A 24,153-nucleotide genomic window follows, 5' to 3' on the forward strand; every position below is an offset into this window, starting at 1 on the left:
CGTATACTTTGGGTACCCTGTCATTAGGAGCCATCATTAGTGGTTGGTAGTCAATGGCGTTCCTAAGGATCATGGTGTGAGCCCCGTTCGATGCACCCCAGAGGTTGAGTGATTTAAGCCTCACCGCCGCGGAGGCCGCCTCTTGCTGTATGAATAGGTCCAGGGGCGGTAGTCCTAAAAGGACCTCCAGGGCCTCTGAGGGTGTAGTTCGCATGCAGCCCGTGGTAGCAATGCTTGCTAGCCTTTGGAAACGCTGCAGTTTATTCCTCGCTGTGGTGAGTTTGGTTCTAGGCCACCAAACCACAGCGCCGTATGCAAGAATAGGCCGTATCACTGCAGTATATAACCACATGGTGATTCTTGGGTGAAGGCCCCAGGTCTTACCCAGAAGTCTCTTGCACTGCCAGAATGTGATGCGGGCTTTATCTAGTTTATTTTCAAGATGTTTATTCCATAGCAGTTTGTCATCCAGTGTGACACCTAAATACTTTACCTCTCTGGTAAGTGCTAGTGTCACTCCCTGGAGCTTAGGTAACTGAAGGTTCCTTATACTACGCTTTTTCGTGAACAGTACTAATTCAGTTTTGGATGGATTTACGGATAGTCCCTGCTCCGAGCACCATTGTTCGACGATTTTGAGCGCGCCCTGCATTAGGTCGCATAGGACTGGCTCGAACTTCCCTCTAATGAGGATAGCTACATCGTCTGCATAGCCCACGGTATAATAGCCGGCCTCGTTGAGCGCTCTAATGAGGCTGTCAACCACGAGGTTCCACAAGAGTGGCGAGATTACCCCTCCCTGCGGGCAGCCTCTGGATACAATGGCCCTTGTGTTGCTATTCACGTTTACCTGCACTGCTCTGTTCCTTAGCATGCTGTCAATCCATGAGGATATGGTCTTGTCAGCGCCATGGTTTAGCAGTGCTTGGCTTATGCTGTTGAATTGCGTCTTGTCGAAAGCCCCTTCTACGTCGATGAAGGCTACAAGTGCTGATGATTTAGTTGATAGAGCATCTTCTATTGGTGATATCACACTATGTAGTGCAGATTCCGTTGATTTGCCTGAGGAATAGGCGTGTTGTTGGTGGTGAAGAGGATTACGCAGCAGTGCCCCGTCTCTGAGATCGCGATCGCAGAGCCTTTCCATTGTTTTTAGTAGGAAGGATGTCAGGCTTATTGGCCTATATGCCTTTGGTTGCGTATAATCGTTCTTACCTGGTTTGGGTATGAATACCACTTTTACTTCTCTCCATTTCACAGGGATGTAACCGTGAATTAGGCAGGCTCTGTAGATTACTATTAGGTGCGGCGCGATGATGTCCTTACCCCACTGGAGGAGTCCCGGGAAGATGCCGTCTAGCCCAGCCGCCTTGTATGGAGAGAAACTGTTTATTGCCCATAGTACCTTTTCCAGTGTTACGGCTCTAGTGGCAGTGTCCATGGCGGCTGCAGTTGGTTGTACTAACCTTTGCCTGTCCGCCCCTTCCCATGAAGTCTCCTCCGTGACGGAGCAGTCGGGGAAGTGTGTGTCGAGTAACAGCTTGCAAGTCTCACTTTTTATCCTAATAAGGCCCTGGTTTCTCTGGCCCGTCACACGCGACCGGCGGTACGTAAGTACCTATTGATATTATCCAAAAAAATAGACAATCAAACGATATTTGTATAAAACCGGCAAAAAGAAAGTGCAATTTTTTAACTTGGTGCTTAAAAACTTGCAGTGCAGTACTGTAAAAAAAAATTACATCGTATATAAAATACTTCACAAAAGTTCATTATACATTATTTCAATTATGTTCAAAATTCTACCTATAATTCTACCTACCTAACCATATATATTTAAAAGATAGGTTTCCCCTCCCCTCGCGCCTCGCTCCGCCCGCGCGGCCCTCTAATTAGTTGTTGACACCTATGACTGACTGTTATAAGACATGTGCGAAAACGGTTGTGCTTCCTTGGTGAATTGTGGACCCCAGCCAGTCCTACCTGCAGTTCCTGTCTCCCGGAGAGAAGGTTAGTGCATGTCTTTGACCACCTGACAGATTTTGGTATTTCCATTTTGCCCCCTTTTGTCCGTTCATAAACATTTTTGGTAGCAGAGCGTGGTTAGATCCCCTCTTTATATTAATTTCATACCCCGTGTGGTGAAACATTGCAAAATCCTCCCTTTCTTAACCTTTTGGCGCGTTTAGTACCTATTTGTGTTACCTAAAGTTATTAAATACGTAAAATTGCATTCTGGAATTTGTGCTACTGTAACTTCATAACTGTATTCTGCCATCGATTATCCTTAGTTCAACCCGATTGCCAAATTGTAATTTGTACCTTAACTCCAGGGCCGACTGCTCAATTTGATTTTGTTTCTAAGTTTAAAAACACGTGGAATTTAAAGTTACTTTGAATTAAGCCAGTGCTAAATTATAGTCCCCGGTAAAAGTGATAAGCTAAACTACTGTTTATAAACCTACTTGAAGTATTTTTAACAAAAAAATTAGGTACTGTGAAATTTAATTATTATAATTTCAATCTTGTTGCTGGGCAGACCGCCGCGCTCCCTAATTAGGACCTTATCTGCAAGCGAATACGTTCGAATTTAAAGCGTCTTGGGAATTATAGTTATTTTATTTTCCTGCTGCTAAACTGTTTATCGCTTGAGTTAAAATGGCTGATGAAGGGAATAATGATACGATTAGATCGACATTGTTTACGGAAACTAGTGATTATAGAAAATCAATTGGAACTTTAAGATTTACAAGTGAGTGGATTGCGAATGCACACTCACAGTTGAATATAGTGGACCGTGCCCGACTTATGGTTTATGTAACTGACCTTGAGGAACAATATGAAGAGTTCCGAGGTGCCAGCGCCCAGCTCCTTGGCGGCTTGGATCAGGCAATAGACGTTGAGGAATACACCTATGTTCAAAACCTTGTTAGGACCGTGCGCGACCAAGTCGTAGATATTAAGGTTAAACATAACGAGATAGTCGTACCTATCTCCGCAAGTATTCCAATGCGTTCAGCGCCTGAACTATTCTCGCCGCTGACCTCGATCTCCCGCGACCCCAAAAATTGCCTGATCTTCCAATTCCACGATTTAATGGGCGATCGGACGCCTGGATTAGTTTTATCGATCAATTTGATAGTGTCGTTGATACTCGTAGTGATTTATTACCCACACATAAGATGCATTATTTAATGAGTGCATTGTCGGAGGAGCCTAAACGACTAGTCCAACATTTGAAGGTTGAAGCCGGCAATTACTGTGTAGCCCGTGACCTTCTTAAAAGAAGGTACCATAACACACGCATCCTTGCGGTAACCTACATCGACCAAATAATATCCCTGCCCGATATTAGTCCTCGGTTGACTGGTCTACGCTCCAGTTTCCTCAACCCTTTGTTTACTGCTTATCGCTGTTTAGAGCGACTCGAGTTACCAGTGAAACATTGGTCATATCATATATTCTTGTCCACATATGTTTTGGTAAACTTCCTGCGGATTTAAAATCGCGTTTCGAGCGCCGCCACGGAGACGGTCAAAAGGACCTACCTACCTTCGATAAACTTATCGATTTCCTAGAAGAAGAATGCCGGCACCACGATAACGTGGGCAATACCTCTCTGGTGGACGCCGCGTCTAATTCCTATTCCAAAACCGGTGCGGTACCGAAAGCTCCGCGTCACGCGTTGGTAGTCGAACCTAGTGCGCGCTCATCGAAGTGCCCTATGTGTTTGAGTCAAGGTCATTACTTGCGTGAGTGCCGAGATTTTTTAGATATGAGCCCCCGCGACCGCTCGAATTTTGTAAAATCAAATGGGCTATGTTATAGATGTTTAGATAAACACACAATTGTTTCGTGTACGCGCGACTATCGTTGTAACACTTGCCGTCGTCCTACCCATCACACACTTCTGTGTTTTAATGATCAAAAAAATCCGGTATATCCCCGCGGAAACCCGCAAAATCGATCAGTGGTATTTCGTCACTCTCCTGAGCCAAATAGGCCCAGCTCCCCCCACCCTCGCACGGGCGGGGGTGCTCGCTGTTATGTAATGGACCGTACCTCCCTGCGTCCTACCTCACCAGCTTCTCCCCCTCCATCTCCTTCTAGAACATGGCGTCGCTCTCCGAACCACTCCCCTACACGCTACTCTTCCCCACCCTTTCGTCGTGAAGTGCGTTCCCCTACCCCTACCACTAGTAGAGATAGGCGTGTAGCGTCTCCACGCCCTTCTCGGCGCGAAGTGTATAAAGGCTCACAGCGTGAGAGTCCACAATAACTAGACGGCCCCTCTTCTTCACTTCCTACTCGTGCTTCAATAATTATTAACCCAGATCTAGTTGTCCTCGCAACTGCTGTTATCCACCTGAAAACGTCTAACGGATATTATGTAGAAGCACGAGCCTTGATTGATAATGGTGCTCAAGGTTGTATGGTAACTTGTAACTTAGCGGCAACCCGACTTAATGTGCAATTGACCCCTTCACCCTCATCTCCAATGGTACTTTATGGTATTGGAAACCTTCCTGCCCTGTCAGTTCGCGGTTGCATCCCGGTCACGTTCAAGTCTGTCCACTCTTCCTCGCCTGTTATTACAGTCACCTCTACTATGGTCGTATTATATCAATCCGTCCCGGGAAAGATGGCGTTGTGCGCGTGGTACAGGTCCGGACGGCTACCGGTGTCCTGACCAGACCCACCAATAGAATTATTCGTTTACCGGTTGACAGACAAGTCAATTAACCCGACCATTCCAGAATGCAAGAAGTATACATAATATGTTTTTTTTTTGTCTCGTAAACATGGTGATGTTTAGGGCGGGGGTATGTTCAAAATTCTACCTATAATTCTACCTACCTAACCATATATATTTAAAAGATAGGTTTCCCCTCCCCTCGCGCCTCGCTCCGCCCGCGCGGCCCTCTAATTAGTTGTTGACACCTATGACAGACTGTTATAAGACATGTGCGAAAACGGTTGTGCTTCCTTGGTGAATTGTGGACCCCAGCCAATCCTGCCTGCAGTTCCTGACTCCCGGAGAGAAGGTTAGTGCATGTCTTTGACCACCTGACAGATTTTGGTATTTCTATTTTGCCCCCTTTTGTCCGTTCATAAACAATTATCTTTAGTGAAATCATTTCATTTTCCATATCAAGACGCCACCCGCCGTCCGTTGCTATTTATTTATTACGTTTCAGAGAAACCACCCTTAAACATTTCCGAAGAATACATTCGAAAATAAAATACAAAATAAAATACAGACATGTCAAAGAGCCATGGAACGAAGTATACTAAAAATAAGCAGAAGAGACAGACATCGTAATACAGACATAAGAAGGAAAACAAACGTAATAGACGCTCTACAACACTGTAAAAAGCTAAAATGGAAGTGGGCAGGCCATGTGGCACGAATGAACCAGGACAAATGGGCGTATAAAGTAACTACGTGGCCAGGACCACTCGGTACACGATCTCAAGGAAAACCGAAAGGACGATGGGCTGACGAGATAGTTAGAGCAGCTGGAAATAACTGGATTCTAAGGGCAATGGATAGAGACAATTGGAACGATATGGAGGAGGCCTTCACTCGTAGAGAGGTCCTTAAATAAATATTTTACAAAATAATAATACAGATATAAATTAATAATTATGTATAAATTAAATTAAATTAAATTAAATATTATTCTCAATTAAATTAATTATTATTAATGAAATAATATCTAAATTTTAATTGTAATGTTATATTTAAAAGCATGACAAGGAATGTTAGTTTAAAAATTTATATTTAATTATTTAATTATGGAATGATTATTTAAACTATGCTAGTTTTTTAAGGAATAAAGAGGCTTTATTATTATTATTTCCTTTATTTATTTTGCTTCTTAGGTTAAGCTTTTTATAATATGAATATAAAAGTAAAATACAAAAACACATACAAAACAATATAAAAAACATATAAACACATTATAAAAAACCTAACCTAGGGTGCCGCCAGCAGCGGGGCAGGGCCCAAGCTGCCGGTGGTTAGGGCTGCAGAGAGAGGAACCGTCGGACTATCCGCGCCGTTTCCAAGATCACCGCCTTCTGCATCTGGCCCTTGATCCAGCCACCTAGCGAGAGTCTCTTAAGATGTTGGTCGAGACTCTTCGCTATGAGACCGTTCGCTGAAACGACTATCGGAACAATGATCGTTGAATCAACATCCCACATGGCGGTTATCTCGTGAGCCAAGTCTAGGTACTTACTGGACTTGTCCTTCTCGGCTTTCACGAGATTTATTATTCCTCTTTATTCATTTTAATTCTTAGGCTAGGTTTTATAATATGATTATAAAAGTAAAATACAAAACCACATACAAAACAATACAAAATATATAAACACATTATAAAAAACCTAACCTAGGGTGCCGCCAGCAGCGGGGCAGGGCCCAAGCTGCCGGTGGTTAGGGCTGCAGAGAGAGGAACCGTCGGACTATCCGCGCTGTGTCCAAGATCACCGCCTTCTGCATCTGGCCCTTGATCCAGCCACCTAGCGAGAGTCTCTTAAGATGTTGGTCGAGACTCTTCGCTATGAGACCGTTCGCTGAAACGACTATCGGAACAATGATCGTTGATTCAACATCCCACATGGCGGTTATCTCGTGAGCCAAGTCTAGGTACTTACTGGACTTGTCCTTCTCGGCTTTCACGAGATTCTCATCATGGGGGATGGTGATGTCAACGAGCACTGCCCGGCGTTGCAGTCGATCTATTATCACAATGTCAGGCTTATTGGCTACAATAGTCCTGTCAGTGATAATAGATCGATCCCAATAGAGCGTGGCACGACCATTTTCGAGAACCGGCGCAGGTAAGTACTTGTAGTACGGTACTTCGCGGTCCACAAGGCCGTATTGAAGAGCAAGTTGCTGGTGAATAATCCTGGCTACGAGATTATGTCTGTGCAAGTACTCGCCGTTAGCAAGATGAGAACAACCGGAAATGATATGCCTGAGTGACTCTCCGGGACGGCGGCATGCCCGACAAATGTCGACCGTACCGTCCTTCAGGATATATTTCCGGTAGTTGTTCGTCATCATAACTTCGTCCGCAATTGCACAGGCAAAACCCTCGGTTTCTCCGAAGAGGTCCCCGAATCGTAACCAGTTCACCGATGCGAGCAGATCTACATCGGGTCCCGTGAGGGCCTTGTAGAACCGCCCGTGTAGCTGCTTGCTCTCCCATACCGCCTTGCGGTCCGCAGTACTTAGTACCACAGGTTTGCGCCAGTTCTGTTTCGCCAAGGAGAGCGGCGTGAGGTTTCCGTCCACTGCCACCACATCACGATGCATCCCGCACTCGTTGTTAAGGAAGTAATTCCTGAGATTGTACACCTCACGGTTGTGGAGATCTTTGGCGTTTAGGAAGCCTCGACCTCCGCACTTCCGTGGGATGTACAATCTCATAACAGACGAGCACGGGTGTAACATACGGTGTGTGGTAAGCAGTGAGCGGACCCTCCGATCCAGGGCGTCCAGCTCAGTCTGGGTCCACCGTAGTATGCCAAAGGAGTATGTGAGTAGAGGCATTACCCAGGCGTTAAAGGCGCGCACTTTGTTGCCTCCTGACAAAATACTGTTAAGGACTTTTGTGAGCCGACTGAAAAAGCGCTCCTTCACCGACCGTCTAATGCCAACATCCTCAATACCCAACGACTGTGACATACCAAGGTACTTATAGGTTTCTGATTCAGAGATAGATCTGAACGACATCGTCTCAGAAAGTTGTAAATTTTCTGAATTTACAACCTCCCCCCGCTGTACATGCATGACCGCACACTTATCGACACCAAACTCCATTCTGATGGCGGTACTGAAAACTTCTGTGGTTTTCAATAGCACCATCAGGTCTTGGGTGTTCGGTGCAAATAGTTTGAGATCGTCCATGTACAGAAGGTGAGAGATGACTTCACCCTCTCTCCGAAGCCGGCAACCTAGCCCAGAATCCTTCAGCAGCGTGCTGAGGGGATTCAGAGCTAGGCAGAACCATAATGGACTCAAACTGTCACCCTGGAATATTCCTCGCTCAATCCTTATGAAGTCCTGCGGGCCAGGGGGGTCATCCCTGCCTCCTGGTTGACGAAGGACTGTGGTCCACTGCCTCACACATGCTGCCAGGAAGGATATTAAAGCTGCATCAAGTTTATACAGCTCCAATACCCTTCCCAGCCATGAATGAGGCACCGAATCATAGGCCTTCTTATAGTCAATCCAAGCGGCTGAGATGGCCCCCTTGTTCCGCCGAACTTGTTGGCAGATGGTCATGTCTATGAGGAGGAGCTCTTTAGTACCACGGGACCCAACCCTACATCCATTTTGAGCTGGAGCCAGAATGTTGTTAGCGACAATATGCGCGTTAATTTTTGCTCTCAAAATGGATGTAAGGAGCTTGTAAAGTGTAGGCAAGCACGTAATGGGTCTGTAGTTTTTGGCTTCCGTGGTACTACCGGACTTATAGAGCAGGAAAGTAACACCAGTTGTTAGGGAAGGTGGGAGAGAACCAAGATCGAGGGCTTGTTGAAATTGCGTTGCCAAACGCGAGTGCGAGCATCGAAACCATTTTAGCCAGAAGTTGTGCAATCCGTCCGGCCCAGGACTTTTCCAGTTCTGGGCCGTACGGGCAGCACAACTTACGTCGTCGGGGCTGATGGTGATAGCCCCCATAGGTTCGATGTTCTCGCACTCGCGTTCGACAACGGTCATCCACTCACCCTCCGTGTGTTCGACGGGCACCGACCAGATGCTACGCCAGAAATCAGACATGGCAGTAGCATCCGGCAGCCGCACGTCAGACACACGAGGGTCGGTTTCCTCCCACCTTCGGTATACTTTCCTTTGGTCGCTTTGAAAAAGACGATTCTGCTGGAATCGGTCCACACGCTTTCTGTAGCGGCGAATACGGCTTGCCCATGCATAGACTTTCTGCTTCAGGAAGTCGATGCGCTCTGTGACATTGGCCAAATAGTCGCAGGGCCTGATGCCCGTCCCCGCGAACGCCTGGTTCACAAAGCGCATTACTCGGGGGCGATTATTACCCCTCTGAAGCAGATCAGCTTTGCAATGAGAGTCCTAAACGAGTTGATACGACGCTCGATCCGTACTTGCCATGCAGGGACACCTCCGACGGTCCTAGTTGCACGGTCAGCGTCCGGAAACTTGACTCGAGCAACACGGCACGCCGCGATGGCTCCGCAGTACATGATCGAGTGTGTATCATCTAGATCTTTACTAGTCCGTATAAATGGCTCTAGTAAAGCGTTTAAGGCTCCCATTAACGCTAGATTGCGTCTATTCATAGGCAGACGTGGTAATCGTGGCCTAGGATTGTTTGTGGAGCGATACTGCGTAATCGCCTCTTCCAAAGACCTCCTCAGTTGCTCATTAGCAGGCTCACTCACGCTCTGACTCGCGAAGTCCCCGCCGTCGTTACCGGAATCAACCCGCGGCGCCTCCGGTGCCAGGTCGGGTTCGGGCACCGGGTCCGGCGACATGGCGGGCAAATCCCGCCCCGAGGCGGGGTCCGCGCGAGCAGCGAGTGCCTCCTGGCGAAGCCGATCAAGTGTGGCGTCATCCAACCGCTTTGACCTCTGAATGACGCGCACCTGATCCGATAGACGCTGCTCCGATACGGTGATGGACGGCTCGAGTGCCTGAAACAGAAGCAGCATTCTCGGACGATACGCTGACAGCCTAGTTCCCCCCTCTGTAGCCCCATAGTACGCTCGCATGACGTTCTCGTTCATCAACTGAGACCATCTCATGCGGCGCACTACACCACCGGCAGCGGGAGCCGTGGGCGGGGCAGGATGTCCCGCAGGCCCCAAGCGTGCCGGCAGCGGTGGCCGCCCTCGTCGCGCAGGTGGTCGTGGCGGCGGTGGCGGCGGCCCGCTCTCGTCGCTCGACTCGCTGGTGTCGGCCGCGGTGGCGAACTCGTCACTCGACGGCGGTTGCGAGGAGACGGACGAGGCGGGCGAGGGTGGTGGGCGTGCGCTACGTTCTGCTGCTCTGGTTCGCGATCTTGTGATCATCTCATATCCTTATTTCATCATGTTTATAATATCGCCGTTGGACTTGACGTTTCGTGTCATGTGTATTTTGCAGTCGTATCTAGATGTTTCCGTATACATATATAGGTATCTTCCTTGATATAGATGGTTTAAAAACCTTAAAAATCACACAATAACTGCTTTTAAAAAACTGGAACCTTAGGCTAGGCTGTTTATAATATGAATATAAAAGTAAAATACAAAAACACATACAAAACAATATAAAACACATATAAACACATTATAAAAAATTATTATTACATTATTATTAACACATTATTATTATTATTACATTCGAACGTCGTCGCCCACTCGCGTCGGTTGCCGGCCGCCGGCGGCGGGTGGTCAGAGAAAACCAGGGCCTAACACTTTCACTGTCCTTGCACCCAATGTGGAATCATGATTATCCTCAATTTCAATTAGGGAATGCAATCGGTAAATAGTTTGTATGAAAATAACTTGTTATTTACCGGTGTCTCGGTAATTCCCATACAATTATTTACCTGTTTACATGCTCTAATTTCAATGTCTATTTTACCCTATTTAACCCACGGTTCTTAACTGAAGAGTGTACCCTAATATACTTGTATTAGGGTACACTTTTCAGTTAAGAACCGTAAACGTGATTTATCTACTTACAATTCTAGGCATCGCCAAACCAAAATTCGTCACATAAATTTTCGGCTTTAGGCATGTTTATTCCACAGTTGACACTTGACTTGACAGTAACGACACGACAGAACAAAATGGGCCTTTTATTTCCTGTCACTTCGAACAAAATAAACAGCTATACTACTGCAGGTGTACCGACATAACAAACTCACAAAACATAATAAACTTTCATCTACTTGAACTTTAATACTCGCGAAACGAAAGACCGGGTAAGTGCCGATTGGATCCCGAAGATAGCCGAAGTCTTGAAATGGTGAAGTTTATGAAATTTTCGTTAGCTAATTGTAAAATAAATACGCAGCGTAAGCGGCAGTTTTCATATACATTTTCTATTCCTATATTTAGACAATAGATTTAATAGTTTTCTATTACGATACTTGCGTTAGTTGCGTTGTATCCGAGAAACGTGGTCCAAAAGTTCTTAAAATTTGTAAGGCGCCATCTCGTTTCTTCTCTCGTTTTTTATCCCTTTCTGGTTTTTCGTTTTTATATAAGTAGATGAGTTTTTGCATGCACAGCCGAACGCACAAACGCTCACGAAACGAAACGCTCGTAGATATCCTATCTCTATCGCTCTTGCGTATTGGCGGCGTTTCGTTTTCGTTTCGCGTCGTATACTGAGAGAAATTTGCATTGTAAATTTAACAAGTTCGACTTGTTGCGGGTTTATCCGTTTGAAACAAAAGTATTTTAGTAAACGGAATAAATCACAATGTTGATGATACAAGTTGAATTTGTTCGAACAACAAGGTGAAACTTGTTAAAAGATATTTGATTGAATCAGCCAAACATATGTTTAAAACAATATGAGTCATGTTGCTTTTATAAAATCGACTTGTTGATTCAAAATATTGGTTCAAATAAAATGAAACTTGTAGAATGTACTAGTTACACTTAACAAAATCTAACTTGTTGTTTGAACCAAAGAGCACGTAGGCGCTATTTTAACCAAAAAACTTGTTGAATGAACATGAAAACTGGTTGTTTTTTCTCTCAGTGTAGAAATGCCATTCGGCTACGCGGCCAGCTAACTGTTTGTCTGGGTGCCCTCTATTTCGCCTATCATTAATTCGCATAATTAGAATTCGCATAACAGATTTGGCAAAACATAACATTGAATAAGCATAATATTAAAAATGCATAATTCTTATTTCGCATAACAATGAATCTGCATAATTGAAATTTGCATACTATTATTTCGTATAACTTTAATTATTCTAAAATGAATTACCATACTTACTAACTGTATGGAGCAAGCGATTGGATCAATCAGGGGCTGATTTTTAAATTTCGAGCGCTCGATTTTGAGTGTTTAATTTTATACTGTCTCACTTATTAAGCATGAAAAAAATAGGGGTAAGTAAGGTACAGCGGGGCAAATCTCGAGTGGGGGGCGAATGTAACTGGTCAATTTCTTCCATGTTTTACAATGTTTGCATTATTAAAAAAAACTGTTTATTTTTAAGAAACATACATGCATTTATGAACTTATGTGCTAATCTTAAATTAAAAAGATTATTTGAGTTAAGGAGTTTTTATTTTATTTATACATTACTAAGTGTTTTTCAGAAAATAGAGTGTCTACCAGTTATGTAGTATGCGTGTTCAGTGGGTACATGGAATAATGGAAATAGTGTAATAATTTAAAAAATGGATTAGTTACAATTGCCTTTTAGTCTAGATTTGCCCCACTGTACCTTACTAAAGAAATTGAAAATGGATAGTATTTAAATAGGTAATATTATTTCATCGTTCAGATTTTCGCAGATCGCACGTGCCAATACTGATACGAGCAAGCGGAAGATTCCAATATTGAACCGCGAGCGTAGCGAGTGGTTCAAAAAGTGGAATCTTGAGCGTTGCGAGGGTTTCAAGGCACATTAACCTTCGTACGACACGTTAAACATTGCCACCGAGTTTGAAAACCAAAATTTTCACCACCCCAACATGAACAAAATACTGGCTATAAAACATCAAACTAAATCAAATCCATCGATTACTTCAATATTTATGATTCAAAATCATCATTTATAGGTAAAATTCTATCAGCTAGCTAAGACATCAAGTTAAAATTTGTATGAAATTATTTTGCACTCTTGTGGATAAAATGCAATTTTCCTATCTGTTTTCGAACAGAAAAGTAAGCCGTTACCCGTTAGTGTGGTGAAAATATAATTTTCTTGTATGCCATTTAAACATTCTACAAACCAAAATTTTATCCTCATACAAACTGATTTCCCCTTTTTAACCCTCTCATCATCCTGACCTTCCAACCCGAAGGGTAACTAGGCCTTATTGGAATTAGTCCGGTTTCCTCACGATGTTTTCCTTCACCGGAAAGCGACTGGCAAATATCAAATGATATTTCGCACATAAGTTCCGAAAAACTCATTGATGTGAGCCGGGGTTCGAACCCGCGACCTCCGGAACGAAAGTCGCACGCACTTACCACTTACCCTTTTTAACCCTCTAAGGAGACGAAAATCAAAAAAACGCTGAAATTACTTTTCTTCAATTTATATTTATTATCTTCTTACCAAGTTTCAAGTTCCTAACTCAAAATGAAATTCGGTCCCCATACAAACTGCCATCCCTTTTCTAACCCACTAAAAGGATGAAAATCGAAAAAAGCTGAAATTACTTTTCTTCTATCAATCAATCAATCAATCAATTATTTATTCGTGATAACTACAAAATACACAAGTAAGAAAACAGAAACAGCAAATAAAATAAATTAAACATATAAATTTACTACCTTTTTACCAAGTTTTAAGTCCCTAAATAAAAATAAAATTGGATCCCCATACAAACCGAAATCTGCTTTTTAACCCCCTAAAGGGTAAAACTTTTCAGAATCGCTTTTAACGTCTAATATACATTATAAACGAAAAACGGCTGTGCAAAATTCAACTTCTTAGCTTTTGTAGTTTCGGCAAACTATCTATTTTTTTTTTTTTATATATATATATTTGGGGCATCAACAGCGATACAAACAAACAAATGCTTAACATATTAGAATACAATACAGTAAGCCAATGAAAGATGTCCACAAGAATATAGTGAATACTTAATACTAGGTGGAAGGAAAAGTAAATATAACAATATATAATCACAATTTCACTAATGTTCATAGTGAAACTTTAAGTCGGTTTGGCGGATGGTTGGGTCCATCCGATTGGTCTGGCTGCTTACAAACGGTCTAGTTATAGTTCCCTATGTATCATTTATATCAAAATCAGGCTTGAGAAAATGAGGAAAGTTAGAGTCGTTTTTTGTCAACTTTGTCGCGTCTGGTAAAAGTCGGGTAAACGGCCGGCGGAAACGGTCTGGCATTGATGATAACTAACTTCTAACAACATGCTCTAACACATACATAAATATCAGCCTTGAGAATTTAAGGAAAGTTAGCACTTTTTTTTCACTTTCAGCACTTGATAGCAAAAAAATGGCCGATGGGCCGACCTAGAAAATATGCAGACGTTAAACGTCGATACGAACTCTACATTATCCCAAAGTTTCATCCTTGAGAATTTGAGGAAGATCTGGCGGCCCTGGGCCTTGATCTATTATCTTTAGGTAAGCCCCATTTAGATGGTACGAGTTTCTCGCCTCGGACGTACGATTATCGAAGTACGAGAAAAAATATCGTATCATGTAAACTATGCGTACGATATCGCACGGGAGGAGGCGATAATCGCCTCGCCTTTGATGTTTGTATGTCTCCGTGTAAACAAAACACGTATGCGAGAATCGTATACGAGTTTATGCGCTACTCAGTCGAAATGAATTCTTTTACCTACTCGTAGAAACAGAAATCATGTAAATCATGGTATTTTTATATTTATAGCTAACTCTCAGTAACTGCTAAAACCAAAAATAAATTAGGGTTATCATTATCAATATTATAGAGTTAATGTTTACTGGCATTGGGGTATAGTTATCATTTAAAATAAATCTTATCTATATTTTATGTTCAATTATATCCTAAACCTAATCGCAAGTATCGCAACCAAGATTTTATTAGCTAGGTAACGCTACGGTCGAATTCATTATTTTCCCTATTATATTATTATTATTTACACTCTCATAAATAATTTATAGTGTTTTAATATTATTGGGTACTATTCAACTTAAATTCAAATAAATCCAAAGTAAATTATATCCTATATTATAAAAAAGCATATAATATATGTGTTTATAATTAATTAATGAGCAACTAAGCACGCAAATTGACAGGCAAAACTCGCATGAAAATCGGTTCGCTCCGATTCGTGCGATAATCGCACGTTCGAGAAGAAAATGTCATACGAGAACCGGTTTAGACGAGTCGAGAAATGTTATGGAAATATCGCCCGAAAATTCAACTCTCCGTCTAAACTATTTCGCCTGGCGATAATCGTCTGGCGAGTATAGCATACGATACTCGTATGCGAGTTTTTATTTCTCGCACGAATGTAAACGTTTTCGTACGATAATCGCCAGGCGATTATCGCATACGATAATGTCATACGAGTTTCTCGACCAAAACGGGCGAGAAACTCGTACCATCTAAATGGGGCTGTATGAATAATAGTGTTAAAAAAAAGTTTTATCACCAAATAATTCGTTGGAAACCGTGTTCCAGACTTCTGCCCGATGCCGGTGATGCAGCAGCAGGGGGCCACGCTGGTGCCGGACGACAACGCCCACCCGTGGGCGGCGAGGGTGGTGCACACGAAATGGTGGGACAATACAGAAGAGCCCTTCCTGTGCACGGCGACCGCGATTAAACATCTAATATTTATAACTGCCGCTAGATGTCTCGCCACGTAAGCCTGCATTAATCAATCTACTCGTAAACAAACATGTCATAAATAAATGTATGTAAGAAAGTGCAAAACAATCACATTTATGATGAAGGCTTATTACAGAGTCGAGGCCTATTTGACAGACAAACATGCAAGGCCCAAACCAGGAACGACAAAAGACGAATAGCAATTAAAATCATTGCACTTATAATGTGTAGAGGACATAGTCATAGTCAAATATTTTTTAGTGAAATTAAACGCAAACATTCTTGTAGACGGATATCAAAGGAATAATAGTTATTTGTTATACAAGGGGGCAAAGTTATATTTTAACGCCGAGTGTGGAATTGAAAAACGAGCAAGTGAAAGGATTCTATAGTTGAACCACGAGCGAAGCGAGTGGTTCGAGAATAGAATCCTGTACTTGCGAGTTTTTTAACACACGAGAAGTAAAATACATTTGCACCCGAGTGTAACACAAAACTTTTCCCCTCACTATAGCGAGGAAACTACAACGCAAAAAATGCGTTTATCATGCTTTCAGTAGTTCCACAGGTGGTAAATCATCTTTATTACTAGATTCACCTACTTTTATCAATTTTAAAGCAGTTAATTTGACTTTATAATAATAATAATAATAATAATAATTCATTTATTTCAGATTAATAATCCATAATACACTTAAACAACAAAGAACAAAATAATTGAGACATGACACACAAAAACGAATAATACACTAAAATTAAACACTAATTACATCGATAAATAAATAAGTAATCTAACAAACAAAATAAAATATCACAAACCGTCAGTTAGACGTCCTATGCAGCCTATCCCAGTGAAGCTGGAAAGGACCGTCCAGGCGCTCTGCCACCGTCTGAAGGAGGCTGTTCGGGCTGCCGCGCAGGCGCCTCACCAAGGACGCAACGCGCTTGCGCATTATGGCATGAAAGCCGTCCGTACGTCTCTCGCAAAACATCCCTGATGCACTGCAATGACGCGGCAGCCCCAACAGCATCCTAAAACTATTATTATATTGGACGCGTAGGGCGCTAAGAGCTCTCTGTGCATAGTTAATCCATAGGCTGCAAGTGTAAAATGATTGACAGAACGCCTTAAAAAGGGTAACCTTAGCTTCTTTAGTACACCTTGCAAACCTACGAATCAACATATTACTCCTTACTGCAAGCGCCCTACGCTCCCTTTCCACATCTTTATCGTCGCTCAGACTCTCCGTGACCCAGTGTCCCAGGTATTTAAATTCCTTAACAATACTAAGAGGTGTGTTGTACAGCTTTACCGGCGGCACGCGTGGATAATATTTTGTACCTGCCTTAAAAATCAACATAACACTCTTAGATGTATTGTACTTAAGCCCGTGTGATTTCGCATACTGTTCACAGACACTGAGCATCTTGTTGAGAGCGCTGATCGAAGGGGCCAGTAGCACCATGTCGTCTGCATAACTAATGTTATTCACAAAAGTGCCATCCACAGAGCATCCTACCATGGTACCACTAAGCTCCCTAATCAACCCATCAACGTACAGGCTAAAGAGCCTGGGCGACGACAAGCGTCCCTGTCTGACACCGCATTCCAGCCTGTATGAGACTGACAGCGAATTAGCCCACCTGACAACATTTCTCTGATAGCTGTACCAATATTTAAATAATTCAATCAACTCACCGGGTAAGCGCGTATCATTATATAGTTTCTGCCAAAGTTTGTCGTAGCATACCAAATCGAAGGCTTTGGACAGATCAAGGAAACATGCATATACAGGTGTTTCCCTGTCTGTGTAGTACCGCACAGTGTGTTTCAGACAGAGAACTGCTGTCTCTGTAGATAGACCGGCTCTAAATCCAAATTGTGCATCATGCAGCATCAAATGCCTTTCCAGTTCCCTGTCTAAAACACCGTCCAGCACTTTCGACACAATGGTAGCCAAAGAAATGGGTCTATAATTGTTTATGCTAGCGACATCTCCCGTTCGATTCTTGACTATTGGCACCACCACGGTTTTCATCATGTCGTCAGGTAGGTATGCATGGCTCAAGCAGACGGTGAAAAGCATGGCTAGCACTCTGGACATATGCGCTCCGGCATTCTGCAAGTGCTCAATACTAAGAGAATCATGTCCCGGAGACTTACCGCGCCGCATGCCTTTCACAATTGCTGCTACATCGTCCGCTGTGACTCTCACACGAAGGCCTTCCGTTGCCCGCGTCACGTGAGGCTCCTCAACGCCAGTACCTGTTTCTGACCGAACCTGAAAGCGGTTTCTAAAAAGCTCGGCAACCTGAAAGGGGTCACTAACACCCTCGACACTCACCGGGAGAGCAGCCCTGGGATTCAGCTTACTAGTCTGTTTCCAGAAACTAGGAAAGTCCTTGTTAAAGTGATGGGTTGCTATAATATCCATTTTTATTTGTTCAGCATTACTTTGGCACCACTTGAGCTTCCGCTTAAAGACTTTCCTAGCTTCAACCATTGCGTTATACATGGCACCAGCCCTAGGTCTACCACAGGCAACCCAATTTTGGAATGCCAGTCTCGCCTCTCCATGAGACTGTCGAACGTGTCTATTCCATCCTACGACTGGCTTTTTCCGCCTAGAAACCGCTTTATGGGAACTGAAAATTGCTGCGTCTCTCAAAGTATTTACTATATTGTAATACAACCTGTCAATTATTAGTCTATGGTTTAAAGTAGTGCAAATTACATCTGTACAATTTATAAGATCATTCGGAAAATCAATTAACTTGAGCCTATCATTACAATAATTATTAAATAATGTCACCTGATCAGGTGTTCTAGTCCCCCACAAAACATTATTATTATTCATATTACAGTCTATATCATTTTTGGTAATAATTAGTTCTAAATTACATGTTATTTCTAATGGATGATGGTCGGACCAATAAACATTATAAAGAATCTTAACATCTGACACTGTTTTCCATGCCGCTTCAGTCACTACGCAGTGATCTAACCAGCTTTTAGCACCATTAACGTCACTAAGATACGTATATGAGTCCGAATCGTAACCCAGTGTCTCTATATCTGCACATTTCCAACTTTGATCGACACAAAAATAATCGAGTTCATTGCCAAATCGTCTTCCAGGATGCGCATTAAAGTCTCCAAGTATGAACACGGAGTCTATTTGACACTCTTCTATTACCGCGGCTATCTCACCTAAACACTCGGTAAACTCATTTAATGTTTCCGCCGAGTCGGTAGGCATGTACACTGAAAACACTAAAAGAGCTCGCTCCGGCAGTACTATTTTAATAGCCGATATCCTCACACTTTTACACGGCACTACCACAACAGATGTAAACAAGCTCTTACGCCACAGCAGCGCGACGCCCCCGTACGGTCTTCCTCACAAAAGGCCGGCTCCCGTGTCTACCGCCGACTTCCCGAAATAGGCAAAGTTCATATCAATATCACCTAAAAATGATATAGTTTCAGGTGTCAGCCAAGTCTCCTGTAGTGCTATAATGTCCGCCTGTCCACACAACGACCTAACACAGTCAACAGAACGTGGTCTTTATTCAAGGTCAAATTACTTTACCCACATGTGGATAAAATGCGTGTTTACCCGCTGGTATTAAAGGACAAAACACGTGTTTCCGAGCTAGTGAGGGGAAAAAACTATTTCATCACACGGGTCTATATTAATTCGCATAACTGAATACTCCTAATATGAATTGGCATACCGTTTATTACGCATAACGTTTAATACGCATATCGTTATTTCGCATAATAGATTTCGTATAATGCTAATGCGCATAATGTAAATTGTTATAACGATGAATTGGTATAAGTATAATAAGCATAACTTTGTTTCGTAGAATGTTTAAATGGCATACAAGAAAATTATATTTTCACCACACTAACGGGTAACGGCTTACTTTTCTGTTCGAAAACAGATAGGAAAATTGCATTTTATCCACAAGAGTGCAAAGTAATTTCATACAAATTTTAACTTGATGTCTTAGCTAGCTGATAGAATTTTACCTATAAATGATGATTTTGAATCATAAATATTGAAGTAATCGATGGATTTGATTAAGTTTGATGTTTTATAGCCAGTATTTTGTTCATGTTGGGGTGGTGAAAATTTTGGTTTTCAAACTCGGTGGCAATGTTTAACGTGGTTAATAACGTGGTTAGTAACGAAGGTTAATGTGCCTTGAAACCCTCGCAACGCTCAAGATTCCACTTTTTGAACCACTCGCTACGCTCGCGGTTCAATATTGGAATCTTCCGCTTGCTCGTGTATCAGTATTGGCACGTGCGATCTGCGAAAATCTGAACGATGAAATGATATTACCTATTTAAATACTATCCATTTTCAATTTCTTTAGTAAGGTACAGTGGGGCAAATCTAGACTAAAAGGCAATTGTAACTAATCCATTTTTTAAATTATTACACTATTTCCATTATTCCATGTACCCACTGAACACGCATACTACATAACTGGTAGACACTCTATTTTCTGAAAAACACTTAGTAATGTATAAATAAAATAAACACTCCTTAACTCAAATAATCTTTTTAATTTAAGATTAGCACATAAGTTCATAAATGCATGTATGTTTCTTAAAAATAAACAGTTTTTTTTTTAATAATGCAAACATTGTAAAACATGGAAGAAATTGACCAGTTACATTTGCCCCCCACTGGAGATTTTCCCCGCTGTACCTTACTTACCCCTATTTTTTTCATGCTTAATAAGTGAGACAGTATAAAATTAAACACTCAAAATCGAGCGCTCGAAATTTAGAAATCAGCCCCTGATTGATCCAATCGCTTGCTCCATACAGTTAGTAAGTACGGCAATTCATTTTAGGGCCGGTTTTTCAGTCGCCAGATAAATATATCTACCAGATAAAGTTATCACTATCCTTTTCTACACACGTATAAATGACAATGACAGCTAACATTTATCTGACAGATATTATTTATCTGGCGATTGAAAAACCAGCCCTTAGAATAATTAAAGTTATACGAAATAATAGTATGCAAATTTCAATTATGCAGATTCATTGTTATGCGAAATAAGAATTATGCATTTTTAATATTAGGCTTATTCAATGTTATGTTATGCCAAATCTGTTATGCGAATTCTAATTATGCGAATTAATGATAGGCGAAATAGAGGGCACCCCATCACACCCGCACTTTAAAGCCCCATTTAGATGGTACGAGTTTCTCGCCTCAAACGTACGATTATCGAAGTACGAGAAAAAATATCGTATTATGTAAACTATGCGTATGATATTGCATGGGAGGAGGCGATAATCGCCTCGCATTTGTCTGTCTCCGTGTAAACAGAACACGTATGCGCGAATTGTATACGAGTTTATGCGCTACTCAGTCGAAATGAATTATCTTTACCTAGAAAAAGAAATTTATAGCTAACTCTCAGTAACTGCTAAAATCAAAAATAAATTAGGGTTATCATTATCAATGTTATAGAGTTACGCCGTGTCTTGCGTGGGCGACGGTCGCGCGACCGTCGCCGTCTCGCGTCTCATCCCATCGTCTACTTCAATATCGATAAGGTTTGATTTAGTATGCTTCGCATCGCCGTCGCGCGACCATCGCGCGACCGTCGCCCACGCAAGCCACGGCGTTAATGTTTACTGGCATTTTACCCCATATTGGGTAAAATAATGTTACCATTTAAAATAAATCTTACCTATATTCAATTATATCCTAAACCTAATCGCAAGTATCGCAACCAACGCTACGCTACGGTCGAATTCATTATTTTCCCTTATTTATCTTTTCTCTTAAGCTAGGTTTTTTACAATATGAGTATAAAAGTAAAATAAAAAAAACACTTACAAAACAATATAAAAACATATAAACATATTATAAAAAACCTAACCTAGGGTGCCGCCAGCAGCGGGGCAGGGCCCAAGCTGCCGGTGGTTAGGGCTGCAGAGAGAGGAACCGTCGAACTATCCGCGCTGTGTCCAAGATCACCGCCTTCTGCATCTGGCCCTTGATCCAGCCACCTAGCGAGAGTCTCTTAAGATGTTGGTCGAGACTCTTCGCTATGAGACCGTTCGCTGAAACGACTACGAGTATCGGAACAATGATCGTTGATTCAACATCCCACATGGCGGTTATCTCGTGAGCCAAGTCTAGGTACTTACTGGACTTGTCCTTCTCGGCTTTCACGAGATTCTCATCATGGGGGATGGTGATGTCAACGAGCACTGCCCGGCGTTGCAGTCGATCTATTATCACAATGTCAGGCTTATTGGCTACAATAGTCCTGTCAGTGATAATAGATCGATCCCAATAGAGCGTGGCACGACCATTTTCGAGAACTGGCGCAGGCAAGTACTTGTAGTATGGTACTTCGCGGTCCACAAGGCCGTATTGAAGAGCAAGTTGCTGGTGAATAATCCTGGCTACGAGATTATGTCTGTGCAAGTACTCGCCGTTAGCAAGATGAGAACAACCGGAAATGATATGCCTAAGTGACTCTCCGGGACGGCGGCATGCCCGACAAATGTCGACCGTACCGTCCTTCAGGATATATTTCCAGTAGTTGTTCGTCATCATAACTTCGTCCGCAATTCACAGGCAAAACCCTCGGTTTCTCCGAAGAGGTCCCCGAATCGTAACCAGTTCACCGATGCGAGCAGATCTACATCGCGTCCCGTGAGGGCCTTGTAGAACCGCCCGTGTAGCTGCTTGCTCTCCCATACCGCCTTACGGTCCACAGTATTTAGTACCACAGGTTTGCGCCAGTTCTGTTTCGCCAAGGAGAGCGGCGTGAAGTTTCCGTCCACTGCCACCACATCACGATGCATCCCGCACTCGTTGTTAAGGAAGTAATTCCTGAGATTGTACACCTCACGGTTGTGGAGATTTTTGGCGTTTAGGAAGCCTCGACCTCCGCACTTCTGTGGGATGTACAATCTCATAATAGACGAGCGCGGGTGTAACATACGGTGTGTGGTAAGCAGTGAGCGGACCCTCCGATCCAGGGCGTCCAGCTCAGTCTGGGTCCACCTTAGTATGCCAAAGGAGTATGTGAGTAGAGGCATTACCCAGGCGTTAAAGGCGCGCACTTTGTTGCCTCCTGACAAAAGACTGGTAAGGACTTTTGTGAGCCGACTGAAAAAGCGCTTCTTCACCGACCGTCTAATGCCAACATCCTCAATACCCAACGACTGTGACATACCAAGGTACTTATAGGTTTCTGATTCAGAGATAGATCTGAACGACATCGTCTCAGAAAGTTGTAAATTTTCTGAATTTACAACCTCCCCCCGCTGTACATGCATGACCGCACACTTATCGACACCAAACTCCATTCTGATGGCGGTACTGAAAACTTCTGTGGTTTTCAATAGCACCATCAGGTCTTGGGTGTTCGGTGCAAATAGTTTGAGATCGTCCATGTACAGAAGGTGAGAGATGACTTCACTCTCTCTCCGAAGCCGGCAACCTAGCCCAGAATCCTTCAGCAGCGTGCTGAGGGGATTCAGAGCTAGGCAGAACCATAATGGACTCAAACTGTCACCCTGGAATATTCCTCGCTCAATCCTTATGAAGTCCTGCGGGCCAGGGGGGTCATCCCTGCCTCCTGGTTGACGAAGGACTGTGGTCCACTGCCCCATACATGCAGCCAGGAAGGATACTAAAGCTGCATCGAGTTTATACAGCTCCAATACCCTTCCCAGCCATGAATGAGGCACCGAATCATAGGCCTTCTTATAGTCAATCCAAGCGGCCGAGATGGCCCCCTTGTTCCGCCGAACTTGTTGGCAGATGGTCATGTCTACGAGGAGGAGCTCTTTAGTACCACGGGACCCAACCCTACATCCATTTTGAGCGGGAGCCAGAATGTTGTTAGCGACAATATGCGCGTTAATTTTTGCTCTCAAAATGGATGTAAGGAGCTTGTAGAGTGTAGGCAAGCACGTAATGGGTCTGTAGTTTTTTGCTTCCGTGGTACTACCGGACTTATAGAGCAGGAAAGTAACACCAGTTGTTAGGGAAGGTAGGAGAGAACCAAGATCGAGGGCTTGTTGAAATTGCGTTGCCAAACGCGAGTGCGAGCATCGAAACCATTTTAGCCAGAAGTTGTGCAATCCATCCGGTCCAGGACTTTTCCAGTTCTGGGCCGTACGGGTAGCACAACTTACGTCGTCGGGGCTGATGGTGATAGCCCCCATAGGTTCGATGTTCTCGCACTCGCGTTCGACAACGGTCATCCACTCACCCTCCGTGTGTTCGACGGGCACCGACCAGATGCTACGCCAGAACTCAGACATGGCAGTAGCATCCGGCAGCCGCACGTCAGACACACGAGGGTCGGTTTCCTCCCACCTTCGGTATACTTTCCTTTGGTCGCTTTGAAAAAGACGATTCTGCTGGAATCGGTCCACACGCTTTCTGTAGCGGCGAATACGGCTTGCCCATGCATAGACTTTCTGCTTCAGGAAGTCGATGCGCTCTGTGATATTGGCTAAATAGTCGCGGGGCCTCATGTCCGTCCCCGCGAACGCCTGGTTCACAAAGCGCATTACTCGGGGGCGATTATTACCCCCTCTGAAGCAGATCAGCTTTGCA

At 43.3% G+C, this 24,153-nt stretch overlaps 1 protein-coding gene across 1 annotated transcript in view; it reads left to right on the top strand.

The window, feature by feature from the left end:
• Positions 1-24,153, top strand: part of LOC125240888 — a 63,011-nt gene that overhangs the window by 12,689 nt on the left and 26,169 nt on the right. The window contains exon 2 of the mRNA XM_048149037.1: positions 15,380-15,563. Within this exon, the coding sequence (XP_048004994.1) occupies positions 15,380-15,563 (184 nt within the window). The remainder of the gene's footprint in view (positions 1-15,379; positions 15,564-24,153) is intronic.

This window comes from Leguminivora glycinivorella, chromosome Z (genome assembly GCF_023078275.1).
Source record: "Leguminivora glycinivorella isolate SPB_JAAS2020 chromosome Z, LegGlyc_1.1, whole genome shotgun sequence".
Classification (NCBI taxonomy): domain Eukaryota; kingdom Metazoa; phylum Arthropoda; class Insecta; order Lepidoptera; family Tortricidae; genus Leguminivora; species Leguminivora glycinivorella.